Source organism: Montipora capricornis, chromosome 4 (genome assembly GCF_036669925.1).
Source record: "Montipora capricornis isolate CH-2021 chromosome 4, ASM3666992v2, whole genome shotgun sequence".
NCBI classification, from domain to species: Eukaryota; Metazoa; Cnidaria; class Anthozoa; order Scleractinia; family Acroporidae; genus Montipora; species Montipora capricornis.
The window spans coordinates 17,806,621-17,828,954 of NC_090886.1; the positions used below are offsets into that span (position 1 = coordinate 17,806,621).

The window sequence follows — 22,334 nt, forward strand, 5'->3', positions numbered from 1 at the left end:
ATACGTGATCGAATGAAAACATGTGCGAGCAAAAAGAAATGTGAGAACTTAATGATGACGAAAAACAGACATAAATGTAACAAAACAAAACAATAGACGGAAACCTTTACACTTTGGAATGAGCTAGTTAGGAACAAACCCAGCAACGTACACTTCATCTGTATGGCACCTTTCAAGTTTTGACATTGTTGCGATTGATACTTCAATAGCTCCACATCCACGAGTTGGAGATGAAAAGGCTGCCAACCATCCCAATGTCCCATGAAGACAAGACCATAAAATTGTGAAAATAAGCCCCAGGGCTTACATTTTTTAAAGGCAGTTTTTAATGGGCTTATATTTGGAGGGGTTTATTATAATTATAGCGTTTTCATTCATTTCATTGCATAAAGTTAGAGTTCAATTTTCCAGAAAATGGTGTTTTGACGTCCAGGGGCTAATATTTGGAGGGGATTATAATAGGGGGCCTTTTTTGTTATAAATTTCAGAGGGGGGGGGGGATTTCTGGTCCCAACGTTGTCCATAATAATGGTGTTTGACTGCAAGGCTGTGGCTCTAAGGAAAATTTCGGGGAGCCCTTCCAGCACCCAAGCATTTCAGCTGGGGTGCCCAGCCCTCCAAGTTGGTCGCCCGAATTAATTCTTTATTTAATTAATTATCTGAGATCAACAACGCAGCAAGATCTTCATCCATCTCTCTCTCAACAAAACATTGCTGCCACTGCTCTGCAAGAAAAACCTCAAACCCCTCAAAAATTTTCACGGCATAATGGAGATTATTAAAACTTTTATGACACTTTTCTTTGCTCAGTTCTAAAAAGACTGGCTACTCTGAATATGTAGTTTCATTTGGGCAAAACACGCCAAATGTTTCTTATCCCAATTTTAAAAAATTTCAGACTATGTGTAGGTGGACATACATGTAAATAAATCTGAACAGGAGTTGAGAAACACAATGCAACTCACCCAAACATAAACATTCACAATCACCAATCTGAGCCAAAATAGCCTAATGCTAAATATACATTTTGAAAAGCCAAACCTGAATCCTACAATGAAGATTTCACTTGAATATCTGAATTAATTGAGAAGACTAAGAACTGAACCAAAGTGGCAAATAGCTAAATGCAATAAACATTGTTACTATGTCTTCATAATATATTGAAAGGGAATGACAAAGTAGCTAAGCTTTTCAACTACATGGAACCAGTCAGGAACAACTGATTGAAGATTAATCCGTTTATAGCATGAATCCGAAAATTTAAGATGAGAAAATGTTTGTACGTGGTGCAGCGAGCCCAGGCCATAAAAAGAAAAAACAACGGCATACGAAGTATCTTATTTTCGATTTTCTTGTGTGAAATTACGTAAAGTACCTAACAAATTAAATTATAAATATGGGGTTCCAAGGCAGAAAAAGAAAATCCCCTCCCCATGTCTATATAGCTACTGCAATCACTGCTTTAAATCATATTAACAGGGTATAGAACCTCCTACACTTAGCATTCGAGAAACTAGTGTAAGCTTAAGTTCAATGCCGTTTACCAATTAATATTTACTATTAAGTAGGCCCCTAACTCCTTTGGAAAACCTCTTTGTAACAGTTGAATATGTTACTTTATTTCTTTTGGGAACTATCAAATTAATTTGTGTACACATAAAAGAATGGACTCCTGTGGATGTCAGCAAGTGGCTCCAGGAGCAAGAGGGCTTTGCCGAGGAAGCGACCCTGTTTGAAGGTTCGTTGCAACGCAGTAACTCATAAATACCAATTTATTTTCTTTAATAGCTGAAAACATGTTTTCAATATAAATATTGTCAAGGTATTGATTCTTGTCATGTAGAACAAGAAATTTCTGGTGTGGCGCTAAAAATGATGGAGCGCTCATGCCTTAAAGAATTAGGCATCACATCAATGGGAAACAGCTACAAATTCTCAGTCTTATCAAAGATTTGCTTGGTACTTTTTCCGGTACGTATGTACAATTTATACCTTGTGTTTTTACAAGGGCAAGCGTTATGCCAGTAGGATCCCAAAACCCATGTATATGTATAAAGGAGTTGAAACATGTAATAGGCCTGCTATGTAATGCAACAAGTGTGCCAACATTAGCAATATTATGTAGTAGGTAATTGCCATGTTCAAAACTGTCATAAAGAAACATATTCATTGTTGATTTGGCAGAGAAAAACAAGTCCGATACAACCAGCCACCCACCTTGTGAGCAGACCACTCCTCCATCTGCAAGTGATAATGTCAAAATAACAAGGAAAGACAAAGCAGGAATGACGGCTGAACTAAAAAGGCTTTACAATGAAAAGTGAGCCAATTCGTGATTTCTTATGAAATTAACAAACTATTGATTTCCCTTATACTATTCAAGTCAGAGATTGCTTCCATTCCTAAAACTATTATTGCAACATACTGTCAGAATAATGCACCCTGACCAGTACTATTACATGTATTACAGACCAAACCTTAGGAGGGAATTTGTAACCATGGACGTTTACAGGCAAAGCTTCCTTCCAATAGTGAATTTGTTACTGATGGATTAATTATTACAAATTTGGCTTTTTTTCAGGGCTATTAGCTTTCATAGATATGAGCTTTTTATAACCAGTTTGTTGGCCTTTCGTCTTTTAATAAAAGATGTATAGAAAAAAATAGAAATAAAAATATATTAATAAATAATAATAATAATAATAATTATTATTATTATTATTATTATTACAAATTTGATGCCTTTTAATTATTGGTTTCATAAATGATCCACTCTCCACAAATCTTTGCATTTCGTCCATTAAAAAAAAATTCTCTTCAATTAAAGTTTGTAATAATAGCTGTTCTGGAATTTTTTTTTCTTTATCTGAATAATTCACATGAAATCAAATTTGAAATTGAGTCACTATGTCAGTCTCAGGAGGAATGTTAGACCTGTTGTCTGTATTTGCTTTTCATTTGAAAAAAACGGTGGACTTCAGCTTGAGTCTGATGGAAACATTTTATTACCTTCTTGCACTGTGCTCACTTAACATGTGGTTTGTAATCATTAGTTTCTATAATGTTCCTAACAGAGTAAAGATCATACGGTCAGAGTGTTTCAAGAGATGGCCAGGGAATATTAAAGTCTATTTTAAAGGAAACAATGACAACAGCTTAATCCTTTCCGAACTTGTACTCCTATTGGAACCAGTGGTGAAGGTAGAAGAGATTGGATTTGGTAAAAGTAAGTAAGCATGTATGATAGGTGGTTGTAACACTAATAACTATCCTATGACTATTATAAGTGATGTTAAATTTAAAGATGACTCACATAGGAACCCTTTGTTGAATTTAGACTCTTTGAGCTATCCTACATCTTATGTTGAGACTGTCACAGTTCAAAGAGGAAAAAGATACCGATAGCCGAGGGCTTTAAGTGGCATTCTTTAATTTTGAAGAAAAATTTGATTGTTTAAATAATTTGAATAATATCAATGCATCTTTATGTGAGAACATACCAGGTTTTATTTTCTCTGCTTTTTTTTTGGAGGGGAAAAGGGGTAGGGGGGTTGAGGGGCAGGAGTAAGTTCAACCGGATCGCAGGTAGTACTAATACATATTTGCGAGGTTGTTACCAATGTAACTCCCTCTTAGGCTCTTAGTATCTAAAGCTATCAAGTTATGTCTCCTTTTCAAGGTGCCATACGCCATCACATCATCTCATGGGCTGCAGAAAAGAACCGGAAAATTGTAGATGGCTATGACATTGAGGTCAGTTGGTATTCTGACATTATTATCATTGTCTTCTGCATGATACTTGAAAATTCACTTCAAAATTATTTTAATATTTATTGTAATCACTTGTTTCTATTTATCAGGTCCATTTGCCCCCTGCTAAAAGGGCCCATAAGGGAGATGATCCTGTTCCAAGTTCAGATGGTGAGTTTCTCTACATTACCTTGTCTGTTGTAGAGAAAGAAATAAAAAAGATAGTGATCCAGAGGAATCCCATGTCATAACTTTTTGAGTGATGTAATGATTGTTTAATGTCAAATTACGGTATTGACATCTCTTTTCTTAAATATCCTTCTATTGTAGATAACTGCACAGATGCTGAGCAACCTGGTGAGACCGCTGAGGATGATTTATCATCAGACATAAAGCAATTGTCATCTTATTGTTCACAGTTATTGTTAACAAAGTTCTTTAATGTTGCAAAGTTTAGAAATTTATCTTACAAAAAAGACCTTTGTGCTGTTGCTAAAAAGATAAGTCTTAAAGCAAGGGGGGTTGGCAAATATGAATAAGCGAATAAGCTTGCTAATGCCCTCGTAGAAAAGGGCTTTGTCAAATTTGTTGACAGTGCAAACATTGCTTGCTTAAAGAGAGAAGAAATATCCATTTTAAAGACTATTGAACCTAATGGAGAAGCTGTGCATGTGGATGTAGGAAATGGGAGCTCAGGGGCAAGTGCAAGAGTCTTGTTAACATATTCAGACTCTGACTCAGACCAAGAATAATTGCTATCCTGTACTTTCTATTACCGTGCTGCCTATTGTATTTGAGGATGCTATTGTAACTTTTTTCCTTAATGAAAGTGTTTCAAAACATGTACATCACACTTTAAGATAACGATCAATAAAAACCATTTAAGATTATTTTGACAGCAATTGTATTAATTACAATCTACCATTATTGGTAAAAATAAACCGGTACCATTCAAATCACTGAGTGACGATCCAATTTCAGTAGTCTATTTACCATATACCAACATTGGAATTTTTCATAGAAAACCAATGAAATTACATTTTGAAAGCCACCTAGGTGAACTCTCTAGTTTTAACATTCCAATGTCGGCTTTTTAAGATAGTTTACCAACAAAACTCCAGTGACAATCCAATTTGGTAAACGCAAGCATCAAATATCAATGCTGATAATTTTTCAATGGAATACCGATGAGGTTACAATAAAAAACCAATTGGGAAAACTAATTTATATATTCCAATGTTGGTTTTCCATAAAATGCAATACCAATATGGAAAATGTAACTCAATTTCCAACATTGGTAAACTATGTATTTTACCAATGTTGTGCCAATGTTTTCCCAATAACATACCCTTAAAGTCCCAACCATAGAATCTCTGAATTTTTTTCCTGTGCTGAGCTTTACGATATGAAAACTACACGAAAAAACGGATTCGAGTCTTCTTTTATCGGCAATGATAGGTAGGCGTTGTTTAGATGTCATTTTGTCCTTATTTTGAGGGATATTTTTGGCTTTATAAGGCATATTTCAAAAAAGTGAAACGATAGCAATATTTTCAATGTAATTGGTTCCTGTCATGTGTAATTTGGTGGTGTTTGGTCCATCCGCAGGGATTTTAGACCAAGCACATAAAGCGAGGAAAGGGCGTTTTAACATTGGGTCTTTTCCAAGGGCAAAAAGGCTCCCGAAAGAGGAAGCTATTGCGAGTGCTGTAAGCAAATGTACTGAATTGCAGTCCATAAAGGAAAGCTGTGTGGAAAGATGTGCTGAGGTTGAAAATGAAATACATGCATTAAAACTTAAGGTTGGTTATTTTCGTTTATGCTTTATTATTTTTTCTCCGGAGTCTAATGAGGGGAGATTGCTTAAAACAAGGGAGAGTTAAAATGTTGTTAATTTTAGCCGTTGAAGGGGATTGGTTAATAACATCTTTTTAGTTATTTGTTCGTTGGATTGTTTATTATTTATTTATTTACTTCATTTTCCATCCTTAAGGGAGTGATTAATAATATATTCATTTATTACTTCATCCATTCATGCTCCCATTATTAATTTTTGTTAAAATGTTAAAGGGAAACAAAAGTCTAGAAAAAGTTTACCTAAAATGAAAGTTCATACAATAAAATACCTGAAAACAGCAAAAATTTGCTCTGTTGTCATCTTTGTCGTAAGTAATCGGGAAGGAAAAATTGTCATTTTGCTATTACTCGCCGCCATCTTGAATCTCTTTCATGTAAGCGAGGCTGTGACGTCAGATTAGTCAAGGCAGTAAAACATGGCCGCCCAAGACACAAACAGTGACATTGAAACACCTGTTGAAAGCGATAGCGACTCATCGCTCGATCTAGAAATCGAGGCAGATGGGGTTATACGCCCGTTTATGTTTGAGCCACAGCGCGACACCTCCGAAGAAGACGAAAGTGACTCAAACGTGACTCAAGAGCCACCGGGGCAATTCAATCGCGTCTTGGCAGACATAACTGGTGCATTTGCACCAATTGTCAGGGCATGCCAACGGAAACTGAAAGTCTTTGTTGTCAGGAGATGGACGTTCTCGGAGATCGCTTGGACCTCGAAGGTACAAATTTAAATTTCTTTAATAACAATGTTTTAATTCACCTGTTGTAATTACAGATTTTTGATAAGGAATCTATAATATTTACCTCTTTAAAAAACAGTTTGCAAATATTACAAAAACTGAAATGGTGAGCTGTTTGCGGTTTTTGTTTTGCAGGAACGCGATACAAGTGCATAATCGAGCATGAATCATTTCGACCGGTGTGCCTGCAACCAGATGTTTTAAAAACAGCTCTTGTTGGGCTCCATCAAGTTCGGAGCGATCGTCTAGAAGATCCCCCGCCAAATGCGTAAGTTTGTAAACGGTTTACAGATATTTATAACAATGAAGACATGCAATATTAATAATTATCACGCTTAAAGCTTGCGTAAGGCTTGTGAAGTATGTTTTAGATAATTGTCCTCCTTGCCAAATAATAACGAAATCTTGGTTCTCTGATAAAAATCTGTAGGTGTACAGACAAAAGTTTGTTACCATGTTTTTGTCAACATTCTCCAGGATTTCTTTCTTTGTTCGAGTTTTATCTTGTTACAATGCTGTAATTTGCAGCGCCCAATATACTCGTGGCAAGAGTGTTAAAATTTTTAATACCCCTTCACCGGGGAAACATTTTTTTTCAAATAACAGTATCAGTTTGAATATATGCTTTCGTAGGTAGTGAAGTCAACATCAACACAACAACCATAACCTTTTTGTGTTTCCCTTACCTTACACTCCAGTGGGAGATAATTCCGAAACCTTATGAACTAAACTAGTTTTGATATTTTAAGAATGCACGCTATTACATCATAATATTCTTGATTATTTACAGGAGTATGAGATTAGCTGGATACCGTCAGTTTACGTGGTGGACGTACAACAGACTGGGAAAAGGAAACAGACGCATTATCCCGTCTTGTGTTGTTTGGGCCATCCGAAGAGAGTACCTGGAGGAAAGTGGCATCTATACTGGATATAAGGATGCGGAGGGGAACTATTCATGGCCGGGATAACAATGTATGCAAAACGGTCAAGGGGAATAGCTTGTTTTCTATTCTGAGATTAACTTCAACAAAAAAAGCCCTCAATGAAACAGATTATTTAAGCACGAAATGTGAACTGTTATGTTAAGATTCAATGGTTTTGAAACTTTGAACAAGAACAGCTAAATTTTCTTTCCAAATCTAGAAGCGTGGCGGGCGAGCAGCTCCTCTTTGGGTGGGCGGGGTACTGGCGCGATGTTCCTTGGCAGGTCAGGAACCTCAACCTCTTCGATGTCCTCCCCTGTGGCTCTCGATTCCAAAACCCGGTGCATCATGTCCCTCACGTGCTGCTTAGACTTCTTCTCGAACACAGGCTTAACCACCCAGTCTTTCATGCCCTTGGGATAAACGTAACGATACTGCTTATCACCACGTGATGTTACCATTTGCTCCCGCCCAGTTCCCGAGTTATGGTCTAAAGCAGCCAACTGCGATCGTGCAGACATTCCTTTGTGACTAGGCATGTATTTGTTGTAGAGCGAGTGATAAACCTCAAGGGCTCCAGTATGGATGAACTTGGAGAGAAGTTCCAGGTCGTTGAGAAGCCTCTTTTCCATAACAACCTCCTTCAGAGCTTCGTGTGCAGGTGAACCTGCTTTTAGCCACTTAGTTTTCCAGCGCGCAGTCGCAGAAATGGGATCGTGTGGGCAACGGTTGTACAGGGTGGATGAGTCCCAACTGTGCTTGTCAGCAACATGGTGCAGTATGCTGGTCCATTTTTCTTTAAGGAGCTCAGCATTCCCTTCGCATGTCATAGACGACCACCAAAGATGATTAGTTACTGATTTAATCCAGGGGGCCAGTTCCTCGCATCCTTTTTTCTTGGCTTTTTTCGCCAGCTTGGACTTTATGTTTTTACAAAGGTGCCAAACGTCGACCTGATGCTCAACTCCGCGATCTTTGTAGACAGTTCTCATCAGTGCCTTTATTCCTGTATGTCTATCAGTGCCCACGACATCCACGGGAATCCCGCTGTCGAGGGCACGGTCGAGGCAACGCTGAAAACCTAGTTTTTCCATTGCTTGGGAACTTGTGGTTTGTTTCACATGAACGACATCAAAATCTACAATATTTTTAGTTTCTGTGTCCATCATGGTATACGTGCCATATTTGGCACTATACCCTGGTGAATCACAGCGCCCATCACCAATGAGAGTTACAGATTCCCTGTCTAGGAGATCTGCAAGCACTGAAGCCTTTTCTTGCTGCCAACATTCATTTATAACTGGAAACAGGTGCTTGTTTTGATAGTTGAGGTAGTCAGACTCACCAGGAAACGCAAGATTAACTGTAGAAGCCATTTCTGACACGCGAGAAAACGTATTGCCCGTAAATAAAATTGCGCCAGAAAGTAACAGGTTCCCTGCAGCAGCTCTTTTAACGGTCGGCTGAGAAACCCACTCTTTTGAATGAGAGTTCTTACAGAATGTTGTTATTTTCAACATAGAGCCCTTTTTAACCAGATCTTTTTCTAACACCTCTTCTCCGCAGATAACGCAACGATTAAATAATTTCAGGAGTTCATCCTCAAATACGATGTATTTGGGGACTGAACACATTTTTTCAAACTTATCCATTCCATCTTGATCATGCATTTCCAAGTTGCTTTCAATAGTGTCGTCCAGTTCTTCAAAGTTCAACTGGAAAGAGCTGTCATTCTCATCCTCTTCCACTGAAGAAAAGGTGAGGTTAGTGATGATGTCTTCGTCAGGATCGAACAGCGGAGGTTCTGTGTTGGCTGATGACTTCTTTGGAGTGGATGTGAGTGCTTGTGCAGTCTCGGCCTGTGGATCCCAGGGAGGCACACAGGAATAAGTGTGGTCCTTGAGAAGCAATGCGTCTCCTGTGTCAGCTGCAAGCCACTGAGTTTCACGGCTGATAACATTGCTTACCTCGCAGTTTCGTTCTTTTATTTCTCCGGTTTCCACCAATCTGTTTGAAGAAATAGAGGGCATCAATGTGGTTTCATAGATTTGTTCGTCTGCTTCAATATTTTCCGCTGAAACCGTAGGTGCAGTAGGTTGTTCTTCTGCTTCAATATTTTCCGCTGAAACCGTAGGCGAGGTTGTGCAGCCAAGGGTGAAAGGGTTCTCAGGCGTTTCACCTTCACTTGCCAAAGTGACTTCTGATCCTACTTCTGGAGTTGTGTTTACGAGTAGGGCTTTTACTATCTACATAAAAATTAAAAACATAATGCAGAAACTTAATTTTTTAAATTTCTTTATACACAAGTAAAAAAAAAACTTGCCGCTGTACACTCAGAAAAAAATTAATATGAATAATAGCCAGGATGCTAAAAGGCATACGTTTTTCATTCTAAAAACAGATTTTAATATCTAGAGCACCTGCGACATTAGAAATCAAATCCAGACATTGTGCTTAAGCCTCAATTATTTTGTGTGATTTCTAGCCACCTCGAATGTCCTGAACTAAATACTGCTGGTGCTTTACCTTAGGTTTCCTCAATCAAGTTTCCTCGATCAAGCGTGACACCGGTGCGTGACATTCGTACCAAAAACTCACCTCCCGTTTGGTTTGACGGCTTGCTCGATCAATACTTGTTTTACGGACTTTTTTCGGTGGAGCATGGCCAAAAATGCTAGGTACAGCGTCTTCCTTAAGCGGTGGTTTCCTTTTGCGCCTTGTAGTCCCAAGAAGCTCCGCCTGTAAAAATTATTAAAACACTGTATTTTATAAATTTATATATATAAAACACCATTTGCGTGACCTGAAGACCAGGCGATATATTTACAAAAAAGCGATATAATTATTCTTCTTGACGTTAATTAAATTTAGACGCTATTTCAGAGACAAAATATAAGAATCACTCGGCTGAAAATGCACGGCGTCAGGCGGCAGGGACTTTATTTTTCGCGATTCGATACAAATGTCAGACCATTGTCATTACTGCGATCTTGGCGGCCTGTTTCGCGCCATTTTCCAAAATAAATAAATGAAGCGTATCATCTTAAAATAATTGAATTAAAATCTGATTGTAAAGTAAAAAGATAGAATACCACATACTGTTTACCATGTGAATGCGAAGTAGCCGGAGTAAAATTAAAAACTTTCATACCTGAAGATCCCGCTCGTAGTCTTCTGTTGTGAAATGATCGGAACACACACGACAGTTCTCAGGTCTCGGTAAGTCTCCCTCTCGTTTTATTTTTGCGAGCCATTGTTTTCTACGATATTTGTCTTCGGGAAGTTTGTGAAAAGTGATACGTCCTTTAGAATTTTTATAAGTATTACTACATCCAACAGCGAGGCAATGAACCATAATTCCGGCCTTGACACTAACTCTTGCACGTGTGCAAAGGTCAAATCCGGGTCAAAACAAACCTTGACTATTGTTACGTCATACCCTCGTTATCATTCCTCACTTCCAATATGGCGGCCAGTGTTCCAAGATGGCGGCGATTTTGAACGATTTCGAAGCCATATGATTAGAATCCAAGTCAGTTCTACGCCAAATGACAACCATTTTTGAAATGCTGAGCAGGTGGGCTTTCGTTTAAGGTAAACTTTTCCTAGACCCTTGTTTCCCTTTAATAGAATGCCTAAGATCATGTCAGTGGCTAGTAGAAGTGGTGGTAGCAAACACCCTTGGTCATTTATACCTTGTAAGTATGGGTTTCCTGAGATAATGAGATTATTACATGTTTACTTTAAATTATATGTTGCAGAGAGGCCTCCTTGAAAACGAAAAGGTCCATCTCCCAAGAGGATCGGCAATTCAACAAGTCACTAGCTTCAAAGATGGTAATAGCGAAGTGTTGGACCTTCCTCCAAGTTCAGGAAGAAAAGGAGGCTGCTAACTATGGAAAATGCTTCTACGATTCATGGCAATTCATGCTTGTCACCTTCAAAAAAAAGAAAACTCTCTTTGACAGGACTGTTTAACACTATCTTAACCTAGGCAACAACAAAAGAGCTCACAGAAATGTCAAAGGGGTCAAAGAAGATCAGTACAAAAGTAGTTCCATCCCTTGCTAATGTAGCTGCTATGGCATTTGAAAAATCTGCTAATAATACCAATCGCTCTGTAATGATTTTATACAGGGGAGGGCTCATGAGCAAAGCCAAGTACAACAGTGTTCTGACTTCACTTATGTACCAAAATGGGGTAGATGGTAAGAAAGAAAGATGTAGGTTATCTAATGGGGTGCTCCTCCCTAAACGTCTACCTTATAAAGATCGTATGCAGTTCATCAAGTCCATCGACATAGGGGTACTAAGACCAATTCCCCTTGCAGAGCAAATAGAGAACCAAGATGACCCAAATGTAACACATCAAGTGTGAGGTTGCTTCCTTGATCTTGAAGCTCGTTTATTGCAGTTGGCAGATCTGTATCTATCAACAGGTAAGGTAACACCAATTCTCAGTTGGTTTGGAAATGCCCCAGGTACGTTTTTGGTGGCAATAGCGGCGGATCTTGGCGGCCTGTTTCGCGCCATTTTCCAAAATAAATAAATGAAGCGTATCATCTTAAAATAATTGAATTAAAATCTGATTGTAAAGTAAAAAGATAGAATACCACATACTGTTTACCATGTGAATGCGAAGTAGCCGGAGTAAAATTAAAAACTTTCATACCTGAAGATCCCGCTCGTAGTCTTCTGTTGTGAAATGATCGGAACACACACGACAGTTCTCAGGTCTCGGTAAGTCTCCCTCTCGTTTTATTTTTGCGAGCCATTGTTTTCTACGATATTTGTCTTCGGGAAGTTTGTGAAAAGTGATACGTCCTTTAGAATTTTTATAAGTATTAATACATCCAGCAGCGAGGCAATGAACCATAATTCCGGCCTTGACACTAACTCTTGCACGTGTGCAAAGGTCAAATCCGGGTCAAAACAAACCTTGACTATTGTTACGTCATACCCTCGTTATCATTCCTCACTTCCAATATGGCGGCCAGTGTTCCAAGATGGCGGCGATTTTGAACGATTTCGAAGCCATATGATTAGAATCCAAGTCAGTTCTACGCCAAATGACAACCATTTTTGAAATGCTGAGCAGGTGGGCTTTCGTTTAAGGTAAACTTTTCCTAGACCCTTGTTTCCCTTTAATAGAATGCCTAAGATCATGTCAGTGGCTAGTAGAAGTGGTGGTAGCAAACACCCTTGGTCATTTATACCTTGTAAGTATGGGTTTCCTGAGATAATGAGATTATTACATGTTTACTTTAAATTATATGTTGCAGAGAGGCCTCCTTGAAAACGAAAAGGTCCATCTCCCAAGAGGATCGGCAATTCAACAAGTCACTAGCTTCAAAGATGGTAATAGCGAAGTGTTGGACCTTCCTCCAAGTTCAGGAAGAAAAGGAGGCTGCTAACTATGGAAAATGCTTCTACGATTCATGGCAATTCATGCTTGTCACCTTCAAAAAAAAGAAAACTCTCTTTGACAGGACTGTTTAACACTATCTTAACCTAGGCAACAACAAAAGAGCTCACAGAAATGTCAAAGGGGTCAAAGAAGATCAGTACAAAAGTAGTTCCATCCCTTGCTAATGTAGCTGCTATGGCATTTGAAAAATCTGCTAATAATACCAATCGCTCTGTAATGATTTTATACAGGGGAGGGCTCATGAGCAAAGCCAAGTACAACAGTGTTCTGACTTCACTTATGTACCAAAATGGGGTAGATGGTAAGAAAGAAAGATGTAGGTTATCTAATGGGGTGCTCCTCCCTAAACGTCTACCTTATAAAGATCGTATGCAGTTCATCAAGTCCATCGACATAGGGGTACTAAGACCAATTCCCCTTGCAGAGCAAATAGAGAACCAAGATGACCCAAATGTAACACATCAAGTGTGAGGTTGCTTCCTTGATCTTGAAGCTCGTTTATTGCAGTTGGCAGATCTGTATCTATCAACAGGTAAGGTAACACCAATTCTCAGTTGGTTTGGAAATGCCCCAGGTACGTTTTTGGTGGCAATAGCGGCGGATCTTGGCGGCCTGTTTCGCGCCATTTTCCAAAATAAATAAATGAAGCGTATCATCTTAAAATAATTGAATTAAAATCTGATTGTAAAGTAAAAAGATAGAATACCACATACTGTTTACCATGTGAATGCGAAGTAGCCGGAGTAAAATTAAAAACTTTCATACCTGAAGATCCCGCTCGTAGTCTTCTGTTGTGAAATGATCGGAACACACACGACAGTTCTCAGGTCTCGGTAAGTCTCCCTCTCGTTTTATTTTTGCGAGCCATTGTTTTCTACGATATTTGTCTTCGGGAAGTTTGTGAAAAGTGATACGTCCTTTAGAATTTTTATAAGTATTAATACATCCAGCAGCGAGGCAATGAACCATAATTCCGGCCTTGACACTAACTCTTGCACGTGTGCAAAGGTCAAATCCGGGTCAAAACAAACCTTGACTATTGTTACGTCATACCCTCGTTATCATTCCTCACTTCCAATATGGCGGCCAGTGTTCCAAGATGGCGGCGATTTTGAACGATTTCGAAGCCATATGATTAGAATCCAAGTCAGTTCTACGCCAAATGACAACCATTTTTGAAATGCTGAGCAGGTGGGCTTTCGTTTAAGGTAAACTTTTCCTAGACCCTTGTTTCCCTTTAATAGTAGCTACTCTGGCGATAGAATGCCTAAGATCATGTCAGTGGCTAGTAGAAGTGGTGCTAGCAAACACCCTTGGTCATTTATACCTTGTAAGTATGGGTTTCCTGAGATAATGAGATTATTACATGTTTACTTTAAATTATATGTTGCAGAGAGGCCTGCTTGAAAACGAAAAGGTCCATCTCCCAAGAGGATCGGCAATTCAACAAGTCACTAGCTTCAAAGATGGTAATAGCGAAGTGTTGGACCTTCCTCCAAGTTCAGGAAGAAAAGGAGGCTGCTAACTATGGAAAATGCTTCTACGATTCATGGCAATTCATGCTTGTCACCTTCAAAAAAAAGAAAACTCTCTTTGACAGGACTGTTTAACACTATCTTAACCTATGCAACAACAAAAGAGCTCACAGAAATGTCAAAGGGGTCAAAGAAGATCAGTACAAAAGTAGTTCCATCCCTTGCTAATGTAGCTGCTATGGCATTTGAAAAATCTGCTAATAATACCAATCGCTCTGTAATGATTTTATACAGGGGAGGGCTCATGAGCAAAGCCAAGTACAACAGTGTTCTGACTTCACTTATGTACCAAAATGGGGTAGATGGTAAGAAAGAAAGATGTAGGTTATCTAATGGGGTGCTCCTCCCTAAACGTCTACCTTATAAAGATCGTATGCAGTTCATCAAGTCCATCGACATAGGGGTACTAAGACCAATTCCCCTTGCAGAGCAAATAGAGAACCAAGATGACCCAAATGTAACACATCAAGTGTGAGGTTGCTTCCTTGATCTTGAAGCTCGTTTATTGCAGTTGGCAGATCTGTATCTATCAACAGGTAAGGTAACACCAATTCTCAGTTGGTTTGGAAATGCCCCAGGTACGTTTTTGGTGGCAATAGCGGCAGATGGGGCTCCATTTGGGAAAGACAATGAGGTTACTGCATGGCTTGTAAGTTTTTTAAACTTAGGGAACCGAATTGCTAGTTGTGACGACAATTTCCTCATACTGGGTGCTAACTGTAAGGAAGATCATCCAGCTATGATCAGGTATGCTACACAAATCCGGGGTGAAAGAGCACTCATTAAAAGCAAGACATACCAACTTCAGGGACATGATACTGCTATTAATTTTAAGTTTGAGCTTGTCCCTAGTGACATGAAATGGCTAGCCACGTTTTCAGGGGAACTTTCAAATTCAGCCACCTACCCTCGCTCATTTGCAAATGTTAAGCAAGATGATGTAAAAAATGTGAATGGCACATTTGGGGAAGATAGTACATGTACTTGGAAGCAATGGTCATATGACCAGAGGGTTAAAGTTGCTAATTTGGTTGATAAGTACAAAGAAACAACTGTTGTTAACAAGCCACTTAAACAGCGAAGAAATCTGGTCACCAAATTCATTGCAAGTCAACATTATAGGCAAGAGTTTGAACCTGTCTTGGGTCCTGTATTAGATAAAGCTAAATGTGAACCACTTCACTTGGGGAATAACTGTTGTCAGGTATGGAACAAGGAGGTCATGACTACTGCACTTACCCGAACCAATGCTGGTGCTTCCATAGGCACAGTTTACCAATTGCCATTTGAATGCTGTTTTCGGAAGTATCTACGTGCAGTCAGAAACAAGGTAAAGTCTCATAAACTTTACAAGAAAATTGTTAAGTGGTTTAGAGAGAAAAGAAAGTTCTGCAGCAATTTTATGGATGTTATTGAAGCTGTCATTTCACCAAATGACCCTGAAGCTAGAAATGTTAAGCTGTATGCCCTTGCATTTTCTGGATTAAAGCTCAGAAATGCCTGTTCACTCGTGAACAGAGTAACTGATATTGACCAGAAGGGTATTGATGACTTAGAGAAGTTCTGTCGGGAGTATTTTATTTGCACTTCACTGTTTAATACCAGTGTCACACTGAGCATGTGGACAGTGGGTTTATGTGTCCCTTATCATTCTAGGTCCTTATTCAGTGCATTTCAGGTTGGTCTGGGCATAAACACCATGCAAGGGAGGGAGGCAAAACACCAAAAACTTGCCACTTATGCGGAGTTTTCTCTTCCCAAGGAAAGATGGGAGAAGGTGTTCTTACATGAACATATGTCCCTTATCTGGCTTAGGCAACAAAACCCTCATGTGGTAAAGTACTCCAAATCAAAATTGCAGTACATCCCCAAAATGTGTTATATCAGGGAATTTTGTTTCTGTGGCCTTCCAAAACAACAGGACGAAACTGGGTGTAAATACTGTCAGTCACCTTTAATGACAGAAATTTCTGCACTTGTTGCAGCAATAGAATGAGACGCATACTAGAATGATGTCAATTATTTTAGATGGCATTTTGCGGTGCTGCTTGTGAAAAGCAACTTTTCTTTACTTTTGTAGGGGAAAAACATGTTATATGTAACTTTGAGGTTAAGAGATACAGTTACTTATTGTTACTTGCAACTTCAATCTTTATTGTTATAGGTACATGTAAACATCAACACCTCATAGGCTTGTACTTGTATAATGATAATGGGATTGTTAGACATTATCTTGGAGAACTGAGAAATTAAAATAAAAGACATTCATATCACAAATATGTGACTGTTTGATGAATCCAAAAAAATCTTGCTGAATTGACTGGACAAATCATAAGTGCTGTGGTACGTGGTGCTCATTCCACACACCATAAAAGCAGTTAATTTCCATTCTCTCTGTTGCCGTTGCATACTTAAGAGTAAAGACCTTCTGCTTAGAGATCAAAATTTTCACAGTGGCATTTTTAATAACCTTTGTAGGGAGCCCACCAATAGCTGCACCAAGAATATCGTTAAAAAACAGTTCAAGTTTTCTCTTGGACCAGATCTTGATTGTTGTGGTGCCTTTTGACTGATGCATCTCTAAGCTATACTCAGATACACATGTAAGAAGATCTTTAATTCAGCAAAATATTTCCTCACTGAGCCTGTGAGAAAAATCGATCCTGTAAGGGCATGCTTGCCTTGGCGTTTTATGCATCCGTCTTTGAATAAGTTTCTTCCAGTAAAGTACTTCTTTTGCAACAAGCGTGTGAACTTTTCCCAACTCCATGGCACAGTGCAATTTCTGTCTCTCAGAAGTAGCTTCGTACTTCTTTACAATTAAATCCTTTGCAGATCGCAGTTCTTTAAAAAAAGTCTACCAAAGCAAGCATTTGATCAACATCAGCTGAAGCAATATTGCGATACAGTTCACTTTCTTTCTTATCAAACATGTCATCCAAAACTGACTTCAGATTTGTCGCAGACATCATGCGAGCACTCGCCATTTTTAATTTATGCAACAGGTCTGCCTCAATCTGGTGCTTAGCGCTCAGAGCACCTAGAATCCCCAGTGTGGGCTAAGAACTTATTTCACTTGTTTTTTTCACCTCTAGTTAAAAGGAGACCTCTTTAGGGGATATAAGTTGAATTAAGTTTTGTCAAGATAGCAACTGAATTAGTTTTTCTTAAATTATCAGGCTATATAAAATATTTTATGTTTTAAGTTGCTAACAGCTGTGTTTTATGCAATGATTAAGAAACGTTTCCTTTTCTTGGCTGTGGGTGGAGAAACACAAGAGTCTCTTGGACTGAGGAGGAGAAGGTTTGGATAAGAGTGATTGCAGATCTTTTTGTGAAGCTCTTTGGAGAGGACTACCTTAAGTATGTATACTCCCCAGACCATGGGACACGCATAGAGGAAGTGTCTGATCCCAGAAGAAGTTTCACCTATGATCATGATGACTGGGAGGCTTCATATGAGGAAGCATTCAACCTTGCAGGAGGTGCCAACTCTGTAAGTTCTGCAGATTCATTAAAGGCTCTTGCTAGTCAAACTTCAAGTGCTGACCTAGATGGCATTTCACCATTAGACCCAGACCCATCGCCAGCTAATCTAGAAAATCCTATTGAAAATGAGAGTCCTGGACTTTCTTCTGTTTTCGATAAGACATGTTCAGATGATGGCATTGTAGAAGAGGTGGCCATAGTCTTCTCCACCAAGCGTACTGGCTTCACAGCTGTAAAGCCACAAAGATGTAGACAGCAGTTTCTTGGTGTTGGATCTCAGGTGCAATATGGGTTTCTGCCAAGTTGGTCCGCCCCATTCCAGAGGATAACAACATGTGTTCTTCCAAGCCGTGAATCTTCCCTGGTCGGTAGGTTAGTTGAAGGTGTGGTACCATTTCAGGGCAGTAGCACGATAGATACTACCGACCTTGTTTCCTTAAGAGGATGTAGTCCAACATCAGAAGAGAATCATCTCACAAATTTTGTAGTTGAGGGTTATCTGGAGCTTATTGCCAAACAGACTGCAGTCAGTGGACAAAAAGTGGATTCTATTGGGTGGGAGCGTTTTGAGAAATCAGCAGGGAGGCAGCCAGCGAAAGATGTTCTGAGAGGCAAAGCTCCCCTATTAGAGCAAGATGTTGTTCTTGTCCCCTGTAACTCACAAGAAAGCAAGCACTGGTTTTTGCTTACTCTTCTGCCTAAAAAGAAAGAAATTGTGGTACTCGATAGCATGGCAGGAGCATTTGTAAATCGATCGGCTAAAGAGGCAATCTCTAAGATGTGGCTGCTGTTGGAAGAGCTGGACATCAGCATTAATGCCAGTGATTGGAACTTTTACTGCAACAAGCCAACAGACATCCCTCAACAGCAGAACGATTACGACCACGGGCATCTGGCATCTTTTAAAAGAATTATGGTTCTTGAGCTGCATGAACAAAAATTCAAAACCTTCCACTTGCTAGTATTAGCAATTGAAGAACTGAAATCAAATGTTGTAAACATTTAAGTCTCTGTTTATTTCTGTTCAACATTATCATATTGCTTTTTAAAGGATAGCAAAATTTTACAACAACTCTGTTAAAACTGATGTGACAAGGGTAAACACAATAGCTTTTGCAAACCAAAAGAAAGGTTACGTTCTAACATTTTCTGTTGCTTCCTTGGGTAAACATTTACCTGGAGTAACAGAAGCACTGGGGCATTAATTTGCCTGTGTCAATTAATAACTTACACATTACCTTTTTTTTTTGTGCAAACCAAAAGAAAGGTTAAGTTCTAACATTTTCTGTTGCTTCCTTGAGTAAAACTTTACCTGGAATAACAGAAGCACTGGGGCATTAATTTGCCTGTGTCAATTAATACCTAACACAATAGTTTTTTTTGCAAACCAAAAGAAATGTTAAGTTCTAACATTTTCTGTTGCTTCCTTGGGTAAAACTTTACCTGGAGTAACAGAAGCACTGGGGCATTAATTTGCCTGGGTTAATTAATACCTAACGTAATAGATTTTTATTTTTTGCAAACCAAAAGAAATGTTAAGTTCTGACATTTTCTGTTGCTTCCTTGGGTAAAACTTTACCTGGTGTAGCACAAGCACTGGGGCATTAATTTGCCTGTCAATTAATACCAAACCCAATAATTAGTGGAAACCAAAAGAAACTAATGTTAAGTCATTTTCTGCTGCTTCCTTAGGTAAGATTCAATTTGAACAAGCACAATGCCTGCAATTGTTGTTGTTGTTTTTTTCTGAAGACCCAAACAGATTAAGCTTTGAACATTTTCCGTTGCCCTCTTGGGTAAAATTTACCGAAAGCAGGGGGAAAACACACCCGGGAGTATCAGGTAAGAAAGCATCTCAAAAATTGCGCTTCAGTCCTAAGAATACCTATAGCATTAATGAAAAGTAAAGTTATTTCCTGCAACAAAAGCACGTCAGGATCAAAGATTGGTGCTTGACCATTGATCAGTATTAAATTGGCATTGTTAATTTCTTATCAGGTAAATGGTCAAAAGTTGAAAGATTCGACTGCCCTGTTGTGTACCTTCAGAAGTTATTAACTGGTCTGACACCTGCGTGTGAACAAAATCGGCGAGCGTTCGCACTGGAGACCACCGATGTGGAAACCACGCGCACAATACATTTCATGGAAGTGTTTTGAAGTGGACGAGGTTAGAACAGTATTCGACGATAGCTGCATACCTCTTGCTATGACAAAAGCTTTTAATGGACAGCAAGAAATAGAAGACAACACACTGACAACCCTTGGAGGAGCCTCAGCCATTGCCCTTGCGAAGGCACAAGCCAAGGGAACAACAAAACGCCAACAGCCAACTTGTCGGGCATCCTTAATAATTGGCGAAGGGGAAGGAAGAGTCTCAAGGGAGTTTGAGCTTATCTGGTGGCCTGACTTGTTTAGTCAACAGGAACGTGGGAAACTCACTTTGCGCTATAATGTAGGGAAAGAGATGTTTACCAATTTTTAGTCTTTTTAACTTTGCGCATTCACTGCATAGATTTCCAAACACTATCATTATGATGACGTATAGGCAAAGGTAGGACGAGTGAAATAACATGCGCTATAAAGGCTCGGGAAATTATTAGACTTTTGACAACACAAGTGAAATTATTACCTAACTCCACTAGTATAACATTTCAATACCTTTTCAGATCATGAGAGACAAATTACGCTCACAAACAGCAGTTTCTGACTTGAGCATTTGAATTTTGACATTTTACATTAATGCTGAAATTTCGCGGCAGAATCAAGGGGTAACTTGTCACTCACGGCATTAATGCTGTAATTATCATTTCGTTGAACAAATTTGTGTTCATTTCTCTTTAGAGGGAACGAAACATTTTAACACTCAACATATCCTACTTTAACGTTATTAACCACAGGATACAAAATGCTGGGCAGTAAAGTGGAGTTCATACTCTCTGCAACACCGGTGAGCCACATTTTATAGTTTTGCAAATGTGTGGAATTCAATCTTCCTCAATATGGACGTGGAACCGGTATTTCCCTGTCTTGGTGATAAAATGGTAACTGGGTGACTGGCCTTACGTTGCGATGCTTTGAAGCTCTGTCTTTAAGCAAAGCTGTCATTGTAGTATATTTCGCGTCGCATAAGTCGCAGTTCGTCTTGAAGGGAGCCATTTTCTTAAAGGTGAGAAGAACTTTGAAGGCTCTTTAAAAGAGCTACATTGTTTACGCTTGGAAGTTAACCAATCAGATTCTCGGGTGACATTGATAACTTCCGATCTTAATTGCTGAATATCTCACTTTCTCTTGATTTCAATCATGGAAGACGACGTCAAGAAAAAAAGAAAACTTTACTTTAAGAATCTTCGTAAACAACAGAAGAAACAGCGGAAAGAGAGAAAGAAGCAAGAAAAAGTGGTGACTCAAAACGAGCTACAGAGAGAACGATTGCGAAGTTTGGTGGACAGGATAAGAAGCAAAATCGAAGCGGGGGAAAAAACGCACACGACGATGACTTATTACTTTCGCAAAGCAAACAGATCGATCTCGGAGCCTGCTCAAGCTCAATACCAAATTGTACGGCGACCATTTTTGCAGAAGCAGAAAAACTTGCGGAAGGGCAAAGCCAAAAGGGAAAGGAAACTGAACAATCCAAAGCACCCCAGCTCAAGAGATCGAGACTGCCAGAAGAAACACGTGCCACAGTAAAAGAGATTGACAGCAAGCACATTGCGCTCTCCGATCAGGGCAGGTTAATTTGGGACCTGTCAGTTGGCGAAGTTTAGAAGCATGGACGTGGTGGTTTGCGGAGAGTACAGCGGGGAGAAGCAGAAACGGGATGTCCTACGTGAAGCAAAGGTGATTGCAAGTCTCGGAGATCACAAAGGCTTACCTCTCCTGTTTGGAGTACAGACCTCACAGATTCCTCACAGTCTAGTCGTACAGTTTCATGGTGATAAAGAACGAAGTCTAAATATATACCGAGCTGCTTGTAAAAAGAAGCTGGCTGCTGATGAATGGAAAGGTGTGATCAACCAGGTCATCGAAGCTCTCCGTCGCATATATGACAAGGGTTTTCTCCACAATGACCTGAAAGCTAATAGCATTGTTCTCGAAAAAAAGGAGAATGGCTACAATGCATTGGAAAAAGCATAAGGATTGATGCGCCAACGAAAAGGAAGAATTTATCCAAAGCTGAACAGAAAGTCTATCAGCAGAGTTACCCTCACATTGCACCAGAGATTGTAAGCGGTACAGGAGACCAAACAACTGCCAGCGATGTGTATTCTCTTGCTCACATGGTCAATTTTACTCGTGACAAAACTGGCTTAGTTTTAAGTGCTGAATTTGTAATTCTTAAGAATCTTGCCTTATCTTCAGTGCCAGAGGCAAGACCCAAGCTTGTTGACTTTGTTTCTAAGTAACGCCAGCCAGATTTATGAAGCCCATGACTAATTTGACATTAATTTGAGAAGAGTTGATAAACGTTTCTCTTAAAGAAAGTGCGCATTGATTTTTTATTTGAATAACTTGAATTTGTCATCTGTGTCTTTGTAGTCTTTCTGTAAATCACGTGAACACAGGTGATCGCGCGTTCATTTCTGTTTAGTTAAGACTTCAAGCCG

General features: G+C 39.2%; 2 protein-coding genes and 1 pseudogene across 2 annotated transcripts; 2 read left to right on the top strand and 1 right to left on the bottom strand.

Annotated features, from left to right (window-relative positions):
• The first annotated feature begins 6,203 nt into the window (after positions 1-6,203).
• On the top strand, positions 6,204-7,586 carry LOC138044514 (P2X purinoceptor 7-like). The gene is made up of 3 exons (XM_068891011.1): positions 6,204-6,326; positions 6,483-6,615; positions 7,138-7,586. The coding sequence occupies exons 1-3, from the start codon at positions 6,257-6,259 to the stop codon at positions 7,316-7,318; spliced, it is 384 nt and encodes a 127-aa protein (XP_068747112.1). The 5' UTR covers positions 6,204-6,256; the 3' UTR covers positions 7,319-7,586.
• Positions 7,471-8,907, bottom strand: LOC138044777 (uncharacterized). The gene has a single exon (XM_068891194.1). The coding sequence runs from the start codon at positions 8,905-8,907 to the stop codon at positions 7,471-7,473; it is 1,437 nt and encodes a 478-aa protein (XP_068747295.1).
• Positions 8,908-19,840: 10,933 nt separating this feature from the next.
• LOC138046225 (uncharacterized) lies at positions 19,841-22,133 on the top strand (annotated as a pseudogene).
• The last annotated feature ends 201 nt before the right edge of the window (positions 22,134-22,334 follow it).

Excerpts from the sequence above, each read along its gene's own strand:
- LOC138044777 (XM_068891194.1), bottom strand. The coding sequence starts at position 8,907 with ATGTGTTCAGTCCCCAAATACATCGTATTTGAGGATGAACTCCTGAAA.
- LOC138044514 (XM_068891011.1), top strand. The coding sequence starts at position 6,257 with ATGCCAACGGAAACTGAAAGTCTTTGTTGTCAGGAGATGGACGTTCTC. Across the intron at positions 6,327-6,482 it reads AGATCGCTTGGACCTCGAAG|GAACGCGATACAAGTGCATA; the intron begins GTACAAATTTAA and ends TTTGTTTTGCAG. Across the intron at positions 6,616-7,137 it reads GAAGATCCCCCGCCAAATGC|GAGTATGAGATTAGCTGGAT; the intron begins GTAAGTTTGTAA and ends GATTATTTACAG.